At 41.8% G+C, this 15,804-nt stretch overlaps 1 protein-coding gene across 2 annotated transcripts; it reads right to left on the bottom strand.

Moving 5' to 3' along the window:
- Positions 1–231: 231 nt before the first annotated feature.
- Positions 232–13,887, bottom strand: LOC103476518 (insulin receptor substrate 2-like). Of its 2 annotated transcripts, none has more exons than XM_008428932.2 (3): positions 11,038–13,887; positions 10,246–10,745; positions 232–3,202 (listed from the first exon to the last, which is right to left on the bottom strand). In XM_008428932.2, the coding sequence occupies exons 1-3, from the start codon at positions 13,716–13,718 to the stop codon at positions 3,198–3,200; spliced, it is 3,186 nt and encodes a 1,061-aa protein (XP_008427154.1). In that variant the 5' UTR covers positions 13,719–13,887; the 3' UTR covers positions 232–3,197. The 2 variants fall into 2 exon arrangements, with proteins under 2 accessions (XP_008427154.1, XP_008427163.1); XM_008428941.2 differs by having other exon boundaries at positions 10,246–10,742.
- Positions 13,888–15,804: the final 1,917 nt, after the last annotated feature.

Below are 15,804 nucleotides of genomic sequence, written 5' to 3'. Positions count from 1 at the left end.
TCTTCCTGAACTTCCAAACTGTGTTATCTGGGAAAACTGTGGCTCGACAGGAAGTCATTTGCTCACGATTAGCTTCCTGGTTCCTCCACTGTCAAATAAAGTTCTTCACGAGACAGAAACAGGATATCCTGTGTGTGTACAGGAAGTGATTTGAGTCAGTGCCAACGACAGAATTACAAAGTCAAATTTCCAAGATGGATAAGACAAAAAAAAAAAAAAAAAACAAGAAAGTTGTGACTCTTTAAATAATTTATTTATTTATGCTATCCATAATTAATACAGACAAAAGCAATACTTGACTACCAGAATTTATAAATCATATTTATCTCTTGTGAGCATCACAATAAACAGCAGAATTATGTACAATGGAAGACAACACATTCAGACTGAGTCAATCCAAGTAAAGAACGATCCGCTCAGACACAGAAATGGGAAAAACGCTTCCAGACACGTCAACAACAAAATTCCCAGCAATGAAAAACACTTGGCAGAAAGAAAAAAATATATATAAAAGGAGCAAAAGAGCTCCAGTTTAATGGAAAAAAAAGGATCAATGCAATGTTACATTTGGTTCCATAGTTGTAAACTATTTTTGATTCATGTTAATATTGCATATGCCATTAGGTAAAGTGTGTCAACAAGGCAAATAGATCTCTATAATAAAATAAACCAAGTTTTTTTTGTTTTATATAATCAGACTGTGAGGGAGAAAAGCATACAATACACTGTACAGACAGAAAACAAACCCTCCCATTTTAAAAATCTGTAGCCAAAGTCTTTACACAGGAATAGCATTGCAACCTATAGGTCAAATCTAAGAATACAATATTTTAGGTAAACTCTTTTCTTTTTACACATTATATGTACAAACTCTAAAGATAAATAGATACCATAAGTTAGATTGGTACAGCTCCAATGTTATTTAACACTTTCAAAACCATTTAAAATGTGCGGTGGTCCCGCAAAAATCAGCGATACATTCAGACATGTAAAAGTTTTACAATCTACTGTACATCTAAGGGGTTTGAAGCCAGTTGGTGTCGGCACAGAAGAGTTCAAAAAGACAGCAGTCATAATAGACGGCGATAAAAACTGTTTTCAAATACCGTAGCAACCATTTCTGGAGGATTGCTAATTTGACTTCCTGCCATTATTTGTTGAATTTTAATTCAAAACTGGAGAAATAATGAATTTTTCTTTGACTGGATGAAAATGGAGCAATGTAATACGGCACTCAATTAAAGACAGTTTTCACATTTACTAGTACAACCTAGTAGCTTACAGCAGCTAACGTTAGCTATTGCTAGCAAAGCTGTGATGGATGTACAGCAGTATACTGAGGCAGTTTGATTTATGCTACATGTTAGCATTCATCCATATGCTCAAAGTTTTCACTTTAGATATATTTTTAAACTATTTGATAGTTTAGAAGCAAGAAAATATTAAGCTAATTTCATTACAGTCAAGAGTTTTGTTAGCCAACAGTTGATAATGTTAGCAAAGGCTCAAGGTAATCCACCAATTCGTACCCAATTTCGTACGCAAGTTGCCATTTCCTTTCATTTCTTACCAGCAAAAAAAGCTGTTTCATATTTTTAATATTTTTTGATAGCGACTAGCTAAAAGTTGGTAATATTAGCAAAGGCTAAGTCAAACCGCCTCCTTCCATTTGTACTACGATTAAAAATACTTCAGTGATTTATGTCAATTTTCTCCCAGTTTCCATTGATTGTGGTTCTGGCCATCAAACGAAAAAAACAATCACTGACCTGCTAGTTGTACATGTAATTTACAGAAATAATATAATCAAGTTTCCTTATTGTAGATTACTAGCAGTTACAATGAATTATCTTTAAGTCATCAGTTGTTAAAGTATTTCCTGAACATCCCTGATGTGGGTACGAAGTGATGCATTACTGGAGATGACCAGCACGCATTAGCTAGGCATCATCAGTTTTTACACATTTAAAGTCGTTAAATAGTAAAGTTTTCTCTTGCCACGAGCCTCCATGATGGTGCTACTGTTTAACTTTTTCCTTCAATACTTTTAGGTTAAGCCGCCTCAACTGTGCCTCCAATCTTTCGTAATGTTGAGTTTGCGTTGGCTCTACCCCTCCGTTATCGTCTCAGCGTTACAGTTGTACAGTCAGTGATATCACAGCAGGAAGGCCTGCGTCGACCCGAACAACAAGCCTTTGGTTTGAAGGTAGGAGTGTGTGAGGTTTTCAGGCTCAAGTGACTGAGGAACAGTGCCTGGTGTTATTATTATTATTTTAGGATTTCAGCTAAGTCACGAAAAGACATGCATAAACATTTAGAAATATATTTTTACTAGTCCAATATGTTCGGACAAGAAACATAAAATGGGTGAAATTATCCGTTAAGAAAATACTTTAATCAGCTCTCAAGCAGCCAAACTGGTTCTGTACATTTCAGAAATAATATATATTTAATGGTAAGCTATGCATTTTGCTTTCCACAAGATAATAACAATATAGAGATGTAGGTCTAAACAAATATACCCCAATAGAATATTTATCTCTTATTTCATAGAAAACATAAGGACAGTATACACATTAAGGCATCGGGTAGGTCTTATCAAACATTCATCATCCAAAAAATAAATAAAACATCTAATGTGTACTACTATATATATATACTTATATATATTTATTTTTTCTTGTTTTATGTACTCAGTGTACCTTGGTATTCCATCCCTGCAGAGTGCAGCAGGTTTGACGGTTTTCAGAAACAAACACTTGCACACTAAATCTACCCTCAAGTAAATAAACGGTACCTTGGTACCATTAGAGCCTTGTTATTGTCTGACTATCTTTACTTCTGTGCTTGTGCCAAAATTTAGGTCACAGGAGAAATGGCCTCTCAAAGTGCAGGAAACACGAGACGTACCAACACACATCCGACATACACTCTCTCTCTCTCGCACGCACACACCTGTACTGCCTTCAGCGATACACTGCATGCATAGACGGTGACCTGCTTTTTTCAGGGTGTGTGTGCAAGCAGGTGGCTTATGATGCTGATGGGTCCCACACAGTCTTTTCGGGTCACAGAGCCCGACGAAGGGGCAAAAACAAAACAAAAAAGTCTGTTGTTTTTTCTTCTCTTCTTTTTCTTGCTTGTTTTTGTTTCGAGCAGCAGGTCAAGACGCCAAAGACGAGGACAAACGAAGTCCTTCAGTCTGGAAGAGACGAGAAAAAGAGGAATTTAATGAAAACTTTCAACAAAATCAACAATTCAGGAAATATAAACAGAAACTTAAACAATACTAGTGTCTGCATCCAGGTATGACAAGGTTTTAAAAATAAATGTATAAACTATAAACTACGGTGGCCTCCCCCCCCCCGTTGCTGTTTATATAGGCATCAAGTGTATAGGGCAGGATTTAAATTTAATTTTATTCTAGATAATCTAAGTTGTGAGGTTTTACTGTCATCTTTCTTGTTTACATTAATAGGATTGTTTTTATGCTAGTTTCTGATTTATTAGAGATGCACCGAACCGATATTAATATCTGTATCGGTTCCAATATTGTAAATTTTTTTTAGATCAGATATTGGTGACACTGTGATCCATAAGAGCAAATTTATTCAGTCTACTTCTATGCTTCAAACTTGATTATTGATTTTACATTACATTTGTATCAGATCGGTATCGGCTGATACTAAACCCAGGGTTTCACCCGGTGTTTCATAAACCTGGCGGGCCACCAGGCTTTACTTGTGCTCCATCAGGCTTAGTTTTGCTTATTTACTTAAGTCTTTTTAAAATGTTTGCATTTTTAAGACTTTATAGTTGGTGTTCAGGTGTTAATCTTCCAATAACACATAATTATCAAGGGATATTTTCAAATTTCCTGTCAACTTTAATCATTTTTTTAACTCGAAAACACGACGGGCCGCTGGATGAATGACTACCTTAGCAACCATTCATCAGGCTTAGCAAGTTTTCTGGGGGAAACCTTGAAACCTCAGATATCGGTATCGGTATCAGAAGTGAAAAAAGTTTATCGGTTCACCAATAAACTATATACATCCCAAAATATTCTTTATTCATTAAATTTAAACCATATTTTGGCTTAATTCTTTGCATCAAAAACAAACCAACCATAAATAAATGTTATAGATGGAATAATCATTACAACGTGAGAACATCTAACTCTTGTTTTTTTCCCTGTCTCAACCCGGTTTGCTCTCACAAACAACACTGGCACCAATTAAGCGGACCTCTGAGACGGCAGACGAAGGAGCGTGGAGGGAACACAGTGTTTCTCTCGTACTGTACAGCATGAACCCATTCACAGAGTCAGATTGTTTTTCATGCCACAAAAAACCCCCCACCCCGTTTCTGTTAAATATCAAGAACAGGAAGTTCTGGACGCCTTTTTTTATTGCATTTGTGGATCTGTCATTTATCCCTCCTGACAGGAAGTGTTTTAAATGTGCATTTATAAGAGGGGAAAGAGTTTATTTTTTCTTTTTTTTTCGTCTAAAGCTAATGCACCAGCTGTTTCCTCTTTACATATCTGTGTGTGTTGGAGAAGAAGGCTGCTGCTCTGCAACACTCGTATAATTACATAACCTGGGATGTAGAGCGATGGGGGGGGTGGGGAGAGGGGGTCTCGTGTCGCTCTGCTGCCCTTGTTGCCATGGATACTGAGCAGGAGGCCAGGCAACAAGCAGCAGCATCTGTGATATGAAGTGTTCAGACACAAACTCTGCGTTTAGCAGATGTTCATGTAGGGTTTGGTCACGTGTGAGGGGAGGCTGAGCGGACGGAGGAAGGGTTGGAGAAGAGAGTGAAACTAAAGTCGTGTGGAACAGAAGAGATGCTGCACATTGCCAATCAGCAGGCTGAAAAAACACAATACCATTTATTGTTGCTTCAGCATAATGAACCCTTCCTACAATAGCAAAGGGAAGCGAATCATTTTGAAAATCGTCTTTATGATATTTCAAATTTATTGCCTTATTCTGCTGCATGGAGCATAGAAAAATTAGGTGCTGCCCCTCCCCCATGTGTTGCTGGCCACTTTTTCCATGCTTAAAAGAATGGCAAATTCAACAGTTTTTACAAAAACAAAACAAAAAAAACAAAAAAAAAAAAAACACACAAACAAACCTGGTCTAGAAACTGAAACATGAAAATAAAAACAATATTCACCAGGTGCTTGTTCTATATTTTAATTACATACATGTATCTAAGTGATACTGTAGATATATTTAATCTAAATATAATGAAACATGGTTATTTATTATTTCTTTTTAGGTCTGTCATGATAAATTGTCCCAGAACTTATCGCAATAAACGATAATATTGAAGCTTAGAGATCATTTTCAAGCAATATGATCTTCAAAGATTAATAGACTTTAAATTCTAATAAACATTTAACACTTTAAGTGGAAGACATTTTAAATATGCAAAATAAATAAAACAGAAGCAACATATAAAATAAATTATGACATCTCCTTCAAAAATGATCAAATCACCAGACAGGATTTTTATCATCCAGTTTTTGGTAAAAAGAGAAAAATTATAAACTTATTAAGAAATTAATTGATTTATTACTGTTTGTTTCATTTTGTTGATCTAATATTAAGTAAAATCTTGCATTTCTGAGGCGACGTGTGTGTTTTATGATGAAACTCAGTGAGCATATTCTCACACCTTGCGCTATGTATTCCCCAGCTGCTGACCAACGGCGGCTCTCGCTGATCAATCTCCCCCAACCCCCAACCATCTAATCCTGCCTGCAGAGGCTGTAATCTACTCTGGAGCCGCGGCCGGCTAAATGTGGGGAACGCTGGCCACGCAGTTAGCGCTTCTGTCTGGAACATCCCGGCCTAGTTTAGCGCCCACCTCCCTCCTCTCACCTCTCCACCACACACACATAAACACACACACAGTCGCGAGCATGCCGCCTGGAAACTCTGACACCAGATCCTTTGGGGCTACGTGCGTATGTTTGTTCTCCATAGATCATGTAACATGGCATTTCTGGATTTCCACCGGTGGCTCCACGAGCCGCCGGTCGTCATGGCAACAGCACCGTGGAAGTAAATAAACTGTTTACCAAGTGGTTTGTTTGTATTGATTCATTTTTATGTCGATTCAAAGCATAACAAAAGCCAAGTGATGGGGAAAATTTACGACCAAATACACATTTAACCTAGAAATTTATTTCACTGTACTCTCAAGATGACATTTGATGCATTTTGATATAAAAACAAATGAAACTGGATAACATTTCATCAAATTTATGATTGTATTTAACTCCCTTGAACTAAAGTAGTGATTTTAGGTCTGAAACAAGAAAAAAAAAAGCATAAATCTATTTGTGGAAAATATAAAAAGAAAAAAAAACAGAGGTTTAAAGGTGGATTACAAAAATTAAACAACTTTGCAGATACAAAATTACATTTTTTTAAATTTCTGAGTTAATTTATTCCCTAATTGTTTTTTCAAAATTTTACGTTTTAGGATATAAATATGTTAAAAAAATTAAATAGAAAAAAAGAAACAAGATGTTACTATATAATTGGCAGGGCCTTATTTCACCCACAGTACACAGCGTACTGAGCCACTTCTTGTTTGAGTTAATGAATCTAATGGGGTTAAAGAATTTATTGTTATGCTGCTGGTTTAGTACAGAATGTCTCCTGACTGAGGAACAGGTTTCTCAAGCTGAAAGCTGTTTGGCCAGAACGGGGAAATATACAGGAACAGGAAATGAAGGGAAGCTAGAAAGTGATCACTCACAGACAAAATAAATCAGGAAATAAATACAGGTGCAAAGAAAAGTGCCTGGGCCATTTCTATGTAAATAGAAAAAAGGAAAGTAAATTTCGATGAAAAAAATAATAATTTTTAAGTTTGAGAAGATGCAAATTTGCTAGAAAAAAAAACGTGAGAATTTTTGATTTTGACATTTTTTTTGTTTTTTGAAAATGAATAAGGATAATCTGAAAATTTGTATTTTACTAGAAAATTTTGTTAACTTGTCAAACTCCTCGTTTTATCCAAAAATATCTGAAATGAATCTACAAACGTCTGAATTTTTTCTAGATTTTTAAAAACTTTTTAAACTCAGACATTTCCTTGTTTTTTTCCAGATTTCTGAAATTAATCTCGAAAATTCCTCCTTTTTTCCAGAACTTTCTTTCACTTTTTAAAATCAGAAATTTGCTTGTTTTTTTCCCAAAAAATGTTGTAAGATTAATCTAAAAAATATCTGAGTTTTTTCATCCTCTCAGCGATGACATCATTCAAGCTACAACCGAGTGGATGACGTCGAGGTTGGGGGTGGGTGAGCGGGATTTGAAGAGATGGATGAGGATGTCTCTAATCTGGTTTGCAAATTCCTAACGCACACTCCGTCCATGTTGACGGGGCGCTCTCAGCGACCCGTGGCAGTGGCAGATGGCGGACTGTCAATGCAGCGGTGTCGATATGTGCATGAGGAATGGAAATTGGTTGGGGTGGCAGCTGTTTAGCCCCTCCTGCCCTTTTATTTCAACCTTAATGCTCTGGAAAGTGGTCGTCTGCCACTCTAGCTATCTTACCGCTTTTTAAAAATCACATCCGTCATCTGGGGTTAATTCTAAATATTAATATATCAAACTCCAGCAGCTATGATCCGCAGCTGATTGAGATTATCTTGGACGTGGAGATGGGAACAGAGACGGCTGACTTTGCTAATCTGGGTCTGGTACAGAACATCCACCTGGCTGAGCCGCGGCTAGCCACGGCCGTCAATTGGAGAGCAGAAGTAAACACCGCGATAAGGTCACATGGGTCGAGTGGTGCAAACAAACCCTTGCTGACCCCAATGCCAGTCATCTTGAGTCGACATAATAGGTGGGAGCTTTTACGTTCAGGTGTAAAAACTCACCACTGGACAAAGTGGTGGCCATCTGCGCTCGGTTACGGCTAATTCGTTTGGGGTCCTTGCCCCGGTAAGCCACCCAACCAAACTGGATTTCCCGTCCGCAAAGTAGTTTAGTTGGAACAAAAAGCTGCAGGGCTTTGGGTCAGAACGCCCAGCGGGACGTCCGGTTGCATCAAAGCGTCTCTGCGCCAAAAGTCCCAGTAGCAACAGAACGGAGCAGCCACTAGACAAGCAATCAACTTGTCATCAGAGGCTTAAATCAGGCTGGAGCAGAAAAGGTTTCTTCAAAGCAGAGCCTTAACAAACACCCCTCCTCCAACTGCTCTGTATCCAAAACCATCCTCCATCCGCCCTGCCCCGACTCTCCGCCTGTCTTACTTCTGGTAACAGTCTAATGAGGCAGAAGGACAGCAGAGTGCACGTGCCATCCTGCCCATTATGCACGCATTCACTGGCTTCCTCTCCCACAAGCAGCAAACCGCTGGAAAAATAACAGCCTGCCATAGGTCTGAGGGAGACGGAGCCGCTCTGCATGCGTACGTGCAACACTCCTCATGTATGTACTTTCTTTTCTTCCTCCCTCTCACTCGTCAGGGAGCTTTATGAGTGCTGTAAAAATATTTTCACCCTCAAGGAAACATGAGCTGCGACACATGTTAACCATTTTACCAAAAGCTGCTTCGACTCCTTGTTTTTCTGAATCATAACTGACATGTTACGCTTTTCCAAACATATACATACACGTTTACAAATCATCTTGTTAACATAATTGATCATTTTATGACACATGTATTCTGCATCTAGCTTAGATACATTTGACATTATTGTCAGTCCTTAAACTTTTTATGTTATTTTTGCAATAACGTACAATAAAAACACTGTAATTTTCAGTGCTTATGCAGAATATTTTGTTAGTAGGGTTAAGCGGCAGTGAGCTACAACAAGTGGGGGAGAGGCGGTGCTGTTACTGTTATACTGTTGGGGAAAAAAAACAACTCCTAAACCTTGAGAGTAGAAATGAAGGATTTCAAGCTCAGTTTGCGTCTTATAACCAGAGTTTGCTGCATTCCACCGTGTTTACCAACGTCACTGACTGCGCAAATATGAAGAACTAAAGCAATACTTTTCTCCAGCATGTGCTAAAAACGAATCAAAATTCATTTTGTGGAGAAATAAAAGACACTATTCTAAAAAAAAAAAAAAAAAAGGGACCTCTTTGATTGAAACTTTTCAGGAAAAGCAAACCATAACCTTCAGTGATATAATGACCAAGCACTCTCATGTTGGGGTCCAACACACCGATCCCCCTCCCCCAAACTCGACCCCGTACGTGCTCACAGGCACTCGCGAGGTCCCTTGGGATGCAGGGGTCAGACCTGTCTACTGCCGCCTGCCAGCAGCTCTAGTTGGCTCACAGGGATATTCTGGGACGGAGTATTGATTGCAGGATAGTGGGAATGGTGTGAGAGGGGGCATCTGGGGAGGTCAACACATCCTAATGCCTGTCCAAGTGGAAAAACAACAGCCGGAAATGACATGTCAAGAATCTGCAATTCTTCTCACTAATTAATAGCCAAAAGGTTTGCAATTAATCCCTAATAAACATGAAGAGTTGTGCAGTCAGCTTGCGTATTCCTGACATCTGCAGCAGCAGTGCTGCTCTGTCATGGTGCTTGTTTACTTCCATGCTCTCAGCCTGGTCACGTTTCACCACAGCTTTGTGTTGCGTTCACACGCACCAGGGAAAAGACGGGAACACACAGTTCCGGAGCTCGCAGAAGCAGCAGGAAGAATCTAAAGAAGGTCTAAAAACGTCCTTTTTGCTTTGTGACGTTCCAACAACATCGTGTTAATTTTTTTAATTTTTTTTTTTACAGGCACATTTTTTAAGCAAGCGCAACCGGTGCTAAGAGTTCGGAGCCAATGAGAAGCTGCTGGAGTTTCCTCCTACTTGTGTGCTTTGAAATCCACAGAGCTACTTTGAAGTCAGAGGAAATGCCTTCAGCCTTTTTTCACTTCACTATGTGAGAACCAGTTGTAGTAGCTGTTTAGTGTAGCATTTGTTAGTAATAAAAACACTTCAATTGGTATAAATGAAAGCCTCGAGTCAATTCATTCCCTACCCATACTTTACTCTCTAAACAGTCCCCAGTTAAATTGATCCCACTTTTCACCAGTTGACTCTTGTGGAAAACTAGACTAAATTAAACCCAAATCATCAGTTTAAATGTTACCAAGATCGGCATGAATCGACCCTCACAGGTGTCTCCAATTGTACCCAACTGTTACTAGAACAAAGAAATATCAAAAGAGCAAAGACCGGCCTCCTTACTCACCTTTGGCAGTGGTTGCAGTCTCCTTGAACCCCAAACAGACGTAAGGTGTGTTGTGTAATCCATTGATGCCCCCTTTGCAGCTGCTGGTGGGTTTAAAGCCAACCAGGTTTCCACATTTCTCCACATCCCTGTTTTCTAGTAGGTTCAAGGCGATGTAGTTCAGTCCGTTAGAGTAGCCGGTCGAGCTGTGGCGGGTCACGGGACTGCCATACTCCTCGTCGGAACCCTCACTGCTGCGGGACGAGATGTTCTCCACCGAGCTCGGCCTTTTCACAGCGTCGCCGCGTGCAAATGAGGGAAAGACCGGCGTCACTGTGGCCGTGGAGGAGAAGGTTTCTGAACTGTGGCGCCTTCGCCCTTGTGGATTGGCCCGGATGACCTTGGCAGAGCGGTCTGGGTCCACGGTTGAGGAAGTTGCTGCTCCAAGCAGGAAGACCCCAATCCGTTCAGGAACACCTTGGTCATCAAGAGATAGCCTCTTCTCCCTGCAGCTCTGGCTGCTGGAACACAGTGTTCAAAATAGCACAAACATACACAAACATTTTTAATAACTCCCTCATGTATTCAGAACATAAACTTGAAGTCTTTACTATACGCTTTATCCAATTTAAACTATATTGTATTTTAAAAACGGCTCATTTGATTTTCTTCTCCAGAAAACTGAGCATTTAAGAGGTTCAAGTCTGGACTGAAGTAACTTTAACATAATCATTGCATGAGTTTATATCCAGTACATTATGATGTAATATGACCATAAATAATACTGGAAAAGCACCATATTTCATCACATACCTTGAGTTCTGAGGAACAAGCTGTGGGGGTGAGCTAGTCATTGCGAATGTCATCTCAGTATAGTCATTTTTCACCTCATCGACAAAGCTTCGGGAGCTTTTCTCACACTCTACATGGTACACAACATCGTCCTCTGAGCAGGGGCATGAGGACAGCTCAGGCAGGGTATCCAGTCGCTCAGCTGGAGTGTCAGCCCCCTTGGGCGAGTGTGAGCCCAGCTCCAGGTTCATGTAGTCTGACAGAGATGACCGCCCCTGGCCCCCGCCGCTGGACCCCAAAGATGAAGACTGGCTCTCTGTGGATACGGTGGACGGTGGGGACGATCTGTTGCTGCTGAAGTCGATGTTGATGTACTCGCCGGGGCTGCGGGGCTCTAAGGGCAGGGGATGCTCATTCATGCTGGGAAGGGTCCTCAGGGTGTCCAGAGACAGCCTGTTAGGTCTCCCCATCCTCCCTCTGTAGGACAGATTCTCTGCTCGATGATGCCTGACTGGGGAGGGGACTGAGGGGCTCAGCGGTGATGTTTGAACTGCACACGGTTGCATTACTGAATAATAGTCTGACTCCCCAGTCTTCTGCCTTGAACTCTGTGGGCTCATTAACACATACTGGCCACTGTCTTCATTCTTGGATGACTGAAGTTTTGCAGGCAGTGTGAGGGAGCCCATCTGGTAAGCCGGCTTAATTGACGCTGGTTCCCCAGCGAGAGGGCTTAAGTAGTAATCAGGAGGGGTCTGCAGAGGGGGTGGGTTTCCAGGTGACATGTTCATGTATTCACCGTGTCTGTCAGGGCTGTCCATGGAGGATTTGGAGCCGCACCACATTCTCATGTATCCGCTGTCTTCCAGAGAGCTGCTACAGGGAGAGTTGGCCTTGTAGCCATTGGTAGCTGCCTGGGGATGCACCCTGGGGTTGACAATCTGCTTTGGTGCTGAGACACACATGGGGCTCATGGGTACATAGTTATCCGTCTTGCCAGACTGAGGTGCTACACCTGGCGTCATGGGCATGTAACCATCATCGCCAAGGTTGCTACTGGAGCTCCTGGATGAACCAATTTCAATGTCCCCATAATCCTCAGGATAGCATACTTTGGGTGAAGCAGAGTGAGAGTTTTGCCCATGGGCCATCCTCATTAGAGTGTACTCATCCAAGGAAGCAGAGGACAATGGAGTCACCACCTTCTGTTGGCGTGGTGTGGTGAGGGAGTGTGTTCGCTTCCTGTATGCCTTGTCACAATTCTGACTCTCGATCCCACAGCTGGACCTGCTGCCGTTAGCCCCCTCCATTAGCATGTAGCCGCAGGGGTCGCTCAGGTCACGGGATGGAGGTGTGCTGGACAGGGAGTCAGGAGTGTCACTGCGAGTCAGAGTGAGAAATTTGTGTTCACCTGGGCTGGAGCTGAAATCATCACAGAGAAGGAAGCCAGTATCGCTGAGGGAGCCAGATATGGAGGCGCTGCAGCTGAAAGGACGTCTGGCTTTGTCTGGAGTGGAGACCCTTGTTCCTCCCCTGGGAGATGAGCTGATTGGGCTGGAGGCGGCAGGAGGAGAGTTGGACATTGGCATTGAACGACTGTGATGGAGATTGGATGCAGACTCCAGTATCCTGCAGGTGCGCCCATTGCTAAGGGTGTGGGACCTCATGAGATGATATCCAGAATTGGGACTGGTGGGACTCTCACCCACTGGTATGGACATGGACACTGGCCGGGTTACGCTTCCATCTCCCTCACTGGCCGTCCTTATCCGACAGGAGGTGAACTTCCTCCCTGGGGATGTGGCAGCCATGCTGTCGGTTCTGGATCTCCTCACCAGGCCGGTCTGACTTGGGGGGAGGTTGTTGAGGTTGCGTCGGGTGGGCACAGAGATGGGGTTGGTGCTGGCTGACTGGCTTTTGCTCCTCGGCCTGAATTCAGAGAGCTCCTTCATCGCCTTCATTGCCTCCAGGATGGTCTCATGGATATTCTGCGCTACCACTGAATCCTCTGCTTGCATCCAGAACTCCCCTGGCCCGGTTACTGCTGATCTGCCCACCTCTATGAAGAAGAAGCTGTCGGAGTGGCCACATCTTCTGATGTTCATGAGTTGGAGGTTGACAGCTGGTGTCTCAGAGTTCAGCTTGACGAAGCTGATGTTTCGGTTGGATAAACACAGCCTGTAGACTCCAGTGAGGTTTTTGATCTGACCCAAGCCTCTGGATTTCAAGTTGACCTGCCACACCTCCTTGTAGGTAGCTGTTGCAGGGGTAAGCTGTCCGTAAGTGGTCTCCTCAAACCCCACTAAAGAGGATGTGGAAGCAGGGCTGTCAAACACTTTGCTCTCTGCTATTAAATCAGACAGAACGGTGTACCAGCTCTCCTGCTCCTGCTCGTTTTCTGCAGCCACAGCAAAGTATTCGTCCTTGGTGTAGAGGGCGATGAGGTGCTTGTGTTTGGCATCGGCGCGTTTGTTTACGCACAGACAGGAGTCCAAAGTTATGACGCGTTTGGCTGCGGACTTATTTCTCCATTTCTTCTCGCTTTCATAATACTCCAGCCTTGCGGGACAGCGCTCCATGGACTCCCGGAGCACAAAAAAACGCCTGTGTCCGTGTTTCTGCTTCCTCAGGTAGCCGCACTTCTTCACGTCATTCGTCCCATTAGATAACAGGTGTCCTCCCGTCGCCGGAGGACTTGCCATTTCTTCGGAATAAGAGTAAAAAACGCTCACAGTAAAAAGAAAAGACCGCAAAAGGTTACCCGTTTACTATATTCCACAGCGGACAAGAAAGCCCGCTGCGGTAAAAACAACAGAGCAGTGCGCGTAGACCAGTGACTGCTCTGATGCTGGAGAAAAACAACATGTGACGCTGCTGCTCTAAAAACAGAATAAAACACAGAGTCATAGGGGGCGGGGCGGGGCGGGGCGTCCTGCAGGAGCAGCACCATAGAAAAAGATAAGAAGAAATCGCTTTGCAGTCCTTGTACCGTAGGAAAGACACGTCAGCGCGTCCACCATATTGTGAGAGGCAAGTTCTCCCAGGAAACAGTATTTTCCTTGTAAAATTCGTCCTAATAAAAATTGTATCAACCATTTTTTTATATACAAATAAAACATGTCAAATAAAACGCTTAAAATTTACTTAAGGTTAATGGTTTGAAAATATATTGATCCACCACCCTTATTATTATTATTATTATTATTATTATTATTATTATTGTTGTTGTTGTTGTTGTTATTGTTGTTGTTGTTGTCGTCGTCGTTGTTGTTGAGAAGTCGTCACTTCTAGCTAGGAAATATTTGTGAGGCCTAAGGAGCTAGTCAAATGGAACGTAGTACCATGACATTCTTTTTATTCATGCATTTACTTCCTTTTAATTAATTAATTGATTAATTTATAAATTAATTAATTTATTTAATGTTTTTTTATGTATTTGCTTATTTATTTTGTAATTTGTTTATTGTTTATTTACTTAGTCATTTATTAATTTATTCATTTGTTCATTCTCTAATTTGAAACTGCTAGAAACGCCAATCACAACATGGCGGCGACGCTGGCGGGTAACTGGGGTTGCTCTTGCGGCTTCTACTCTACAAAATCTACAATCTGCGCACGTCCATCATAGGAAATCTCGTCGCTCATTGGCTGATTCAACCATTCAAAACAGACAATCCCCCCCACCCCCCAGCCTGCCCCCGCTTTCCCAACGCTTCACTCTCGCACACAGAAACAGAAACCGAAGCATCACACGCCGGTGTAAATAACTCCGGTAAATCCCACGGCAAAATGAAAGCGAGGTGCAAAACAGAAAAACACATTCCAGAGGCTTGTTTTGGCACATTTGTGAGTCACCTGCTAATCTCGCAGATCAATTGTTAAAAACACATTCCTGAGTATTAAATGTTGTTTTGAAGTGTGTTGGGGTCATTTGGATTAATGAGGAATTTGAAATGTGCAACAGAAATGATGGGTATTGATTGTACTCATTCATTTGTAAAGGCCGTGAGACTGTAAACAACCCTGACGTCCCAGTTGTTATATAAGGACTGTTGTGGCCTATTTTTAAACCTGTGGGTATCCCTAACCAACCGGAACATTGTGTTTCCTATTTCAGTTCTTCAGCATCCCTGCTCTAATCTGAACTGGTTGAAGCACTGGTTCAGCATATTATCCACTTTTTATTCTCTTATGTTTATGCTTGCACTTTGCTGTATCAGTACAAAATGATCCATATGAATGAAAAGCAGCCGTCTCACTCACTCTTCAGCAACTGCGTCAGAGGTTTCAGTCGGCACTGCCATAATCTGAAGCAATGCTGCCATCAGATGGCTGCTGGGCTTCATCCCACATGTGTGCATGCAAGTTTTCTAGTCTGAGCTTCAGGAAGAAGGGTGGCATTTTTGTTTACTATGTGGATCACAAAGACAAACAGAGAAGCTGTGAAATGACTGCTTTGAGACATCTGCTCATCAGATCATCCTGGTAATTATGTCAGCAATTCCGTCCATGATCTCCAGGATCATGAAATCATATCCATGTAGGGATTGTTTTTATTTTTGTATTAATCCCCCAACAAGCAGATTACACCTCAAACTCCAAGGTGTCGGAGTGAAGAGGGTCTTAGCATCCCAAAAAGCAACAACCACAAATATTCTCCAGATTAAGGCTAATCCTGACTAGTCCCAATCACTATTGTTCTCAAAGTTGGACTCCTGGTCCTCTTTTGTTTTTGTTTTGCACAGGAGTTAATTTAGAAGGACTTAACCTCCATCTCTGCAGCAGCAT

Source organism: Poecilia reticulata, linkage group LG2, assembly GCF_000633615.1.
Source record: "Poecilia reticulata strain Guanapo linkage group LG2, Guppy_female_1.0+MT, whole genome shotgun sequence".
NCBI lineage: Eukaryota > Metazoa > Chordata > Actinopteri > Cyprinodontiformes > Poeciliidae > Poecilia > Poecilia reticulata.
Note: the sequence above shows the minus strand (reverse complement) of the source record. Positions and strands in the feature narration are given on the sequence as shown.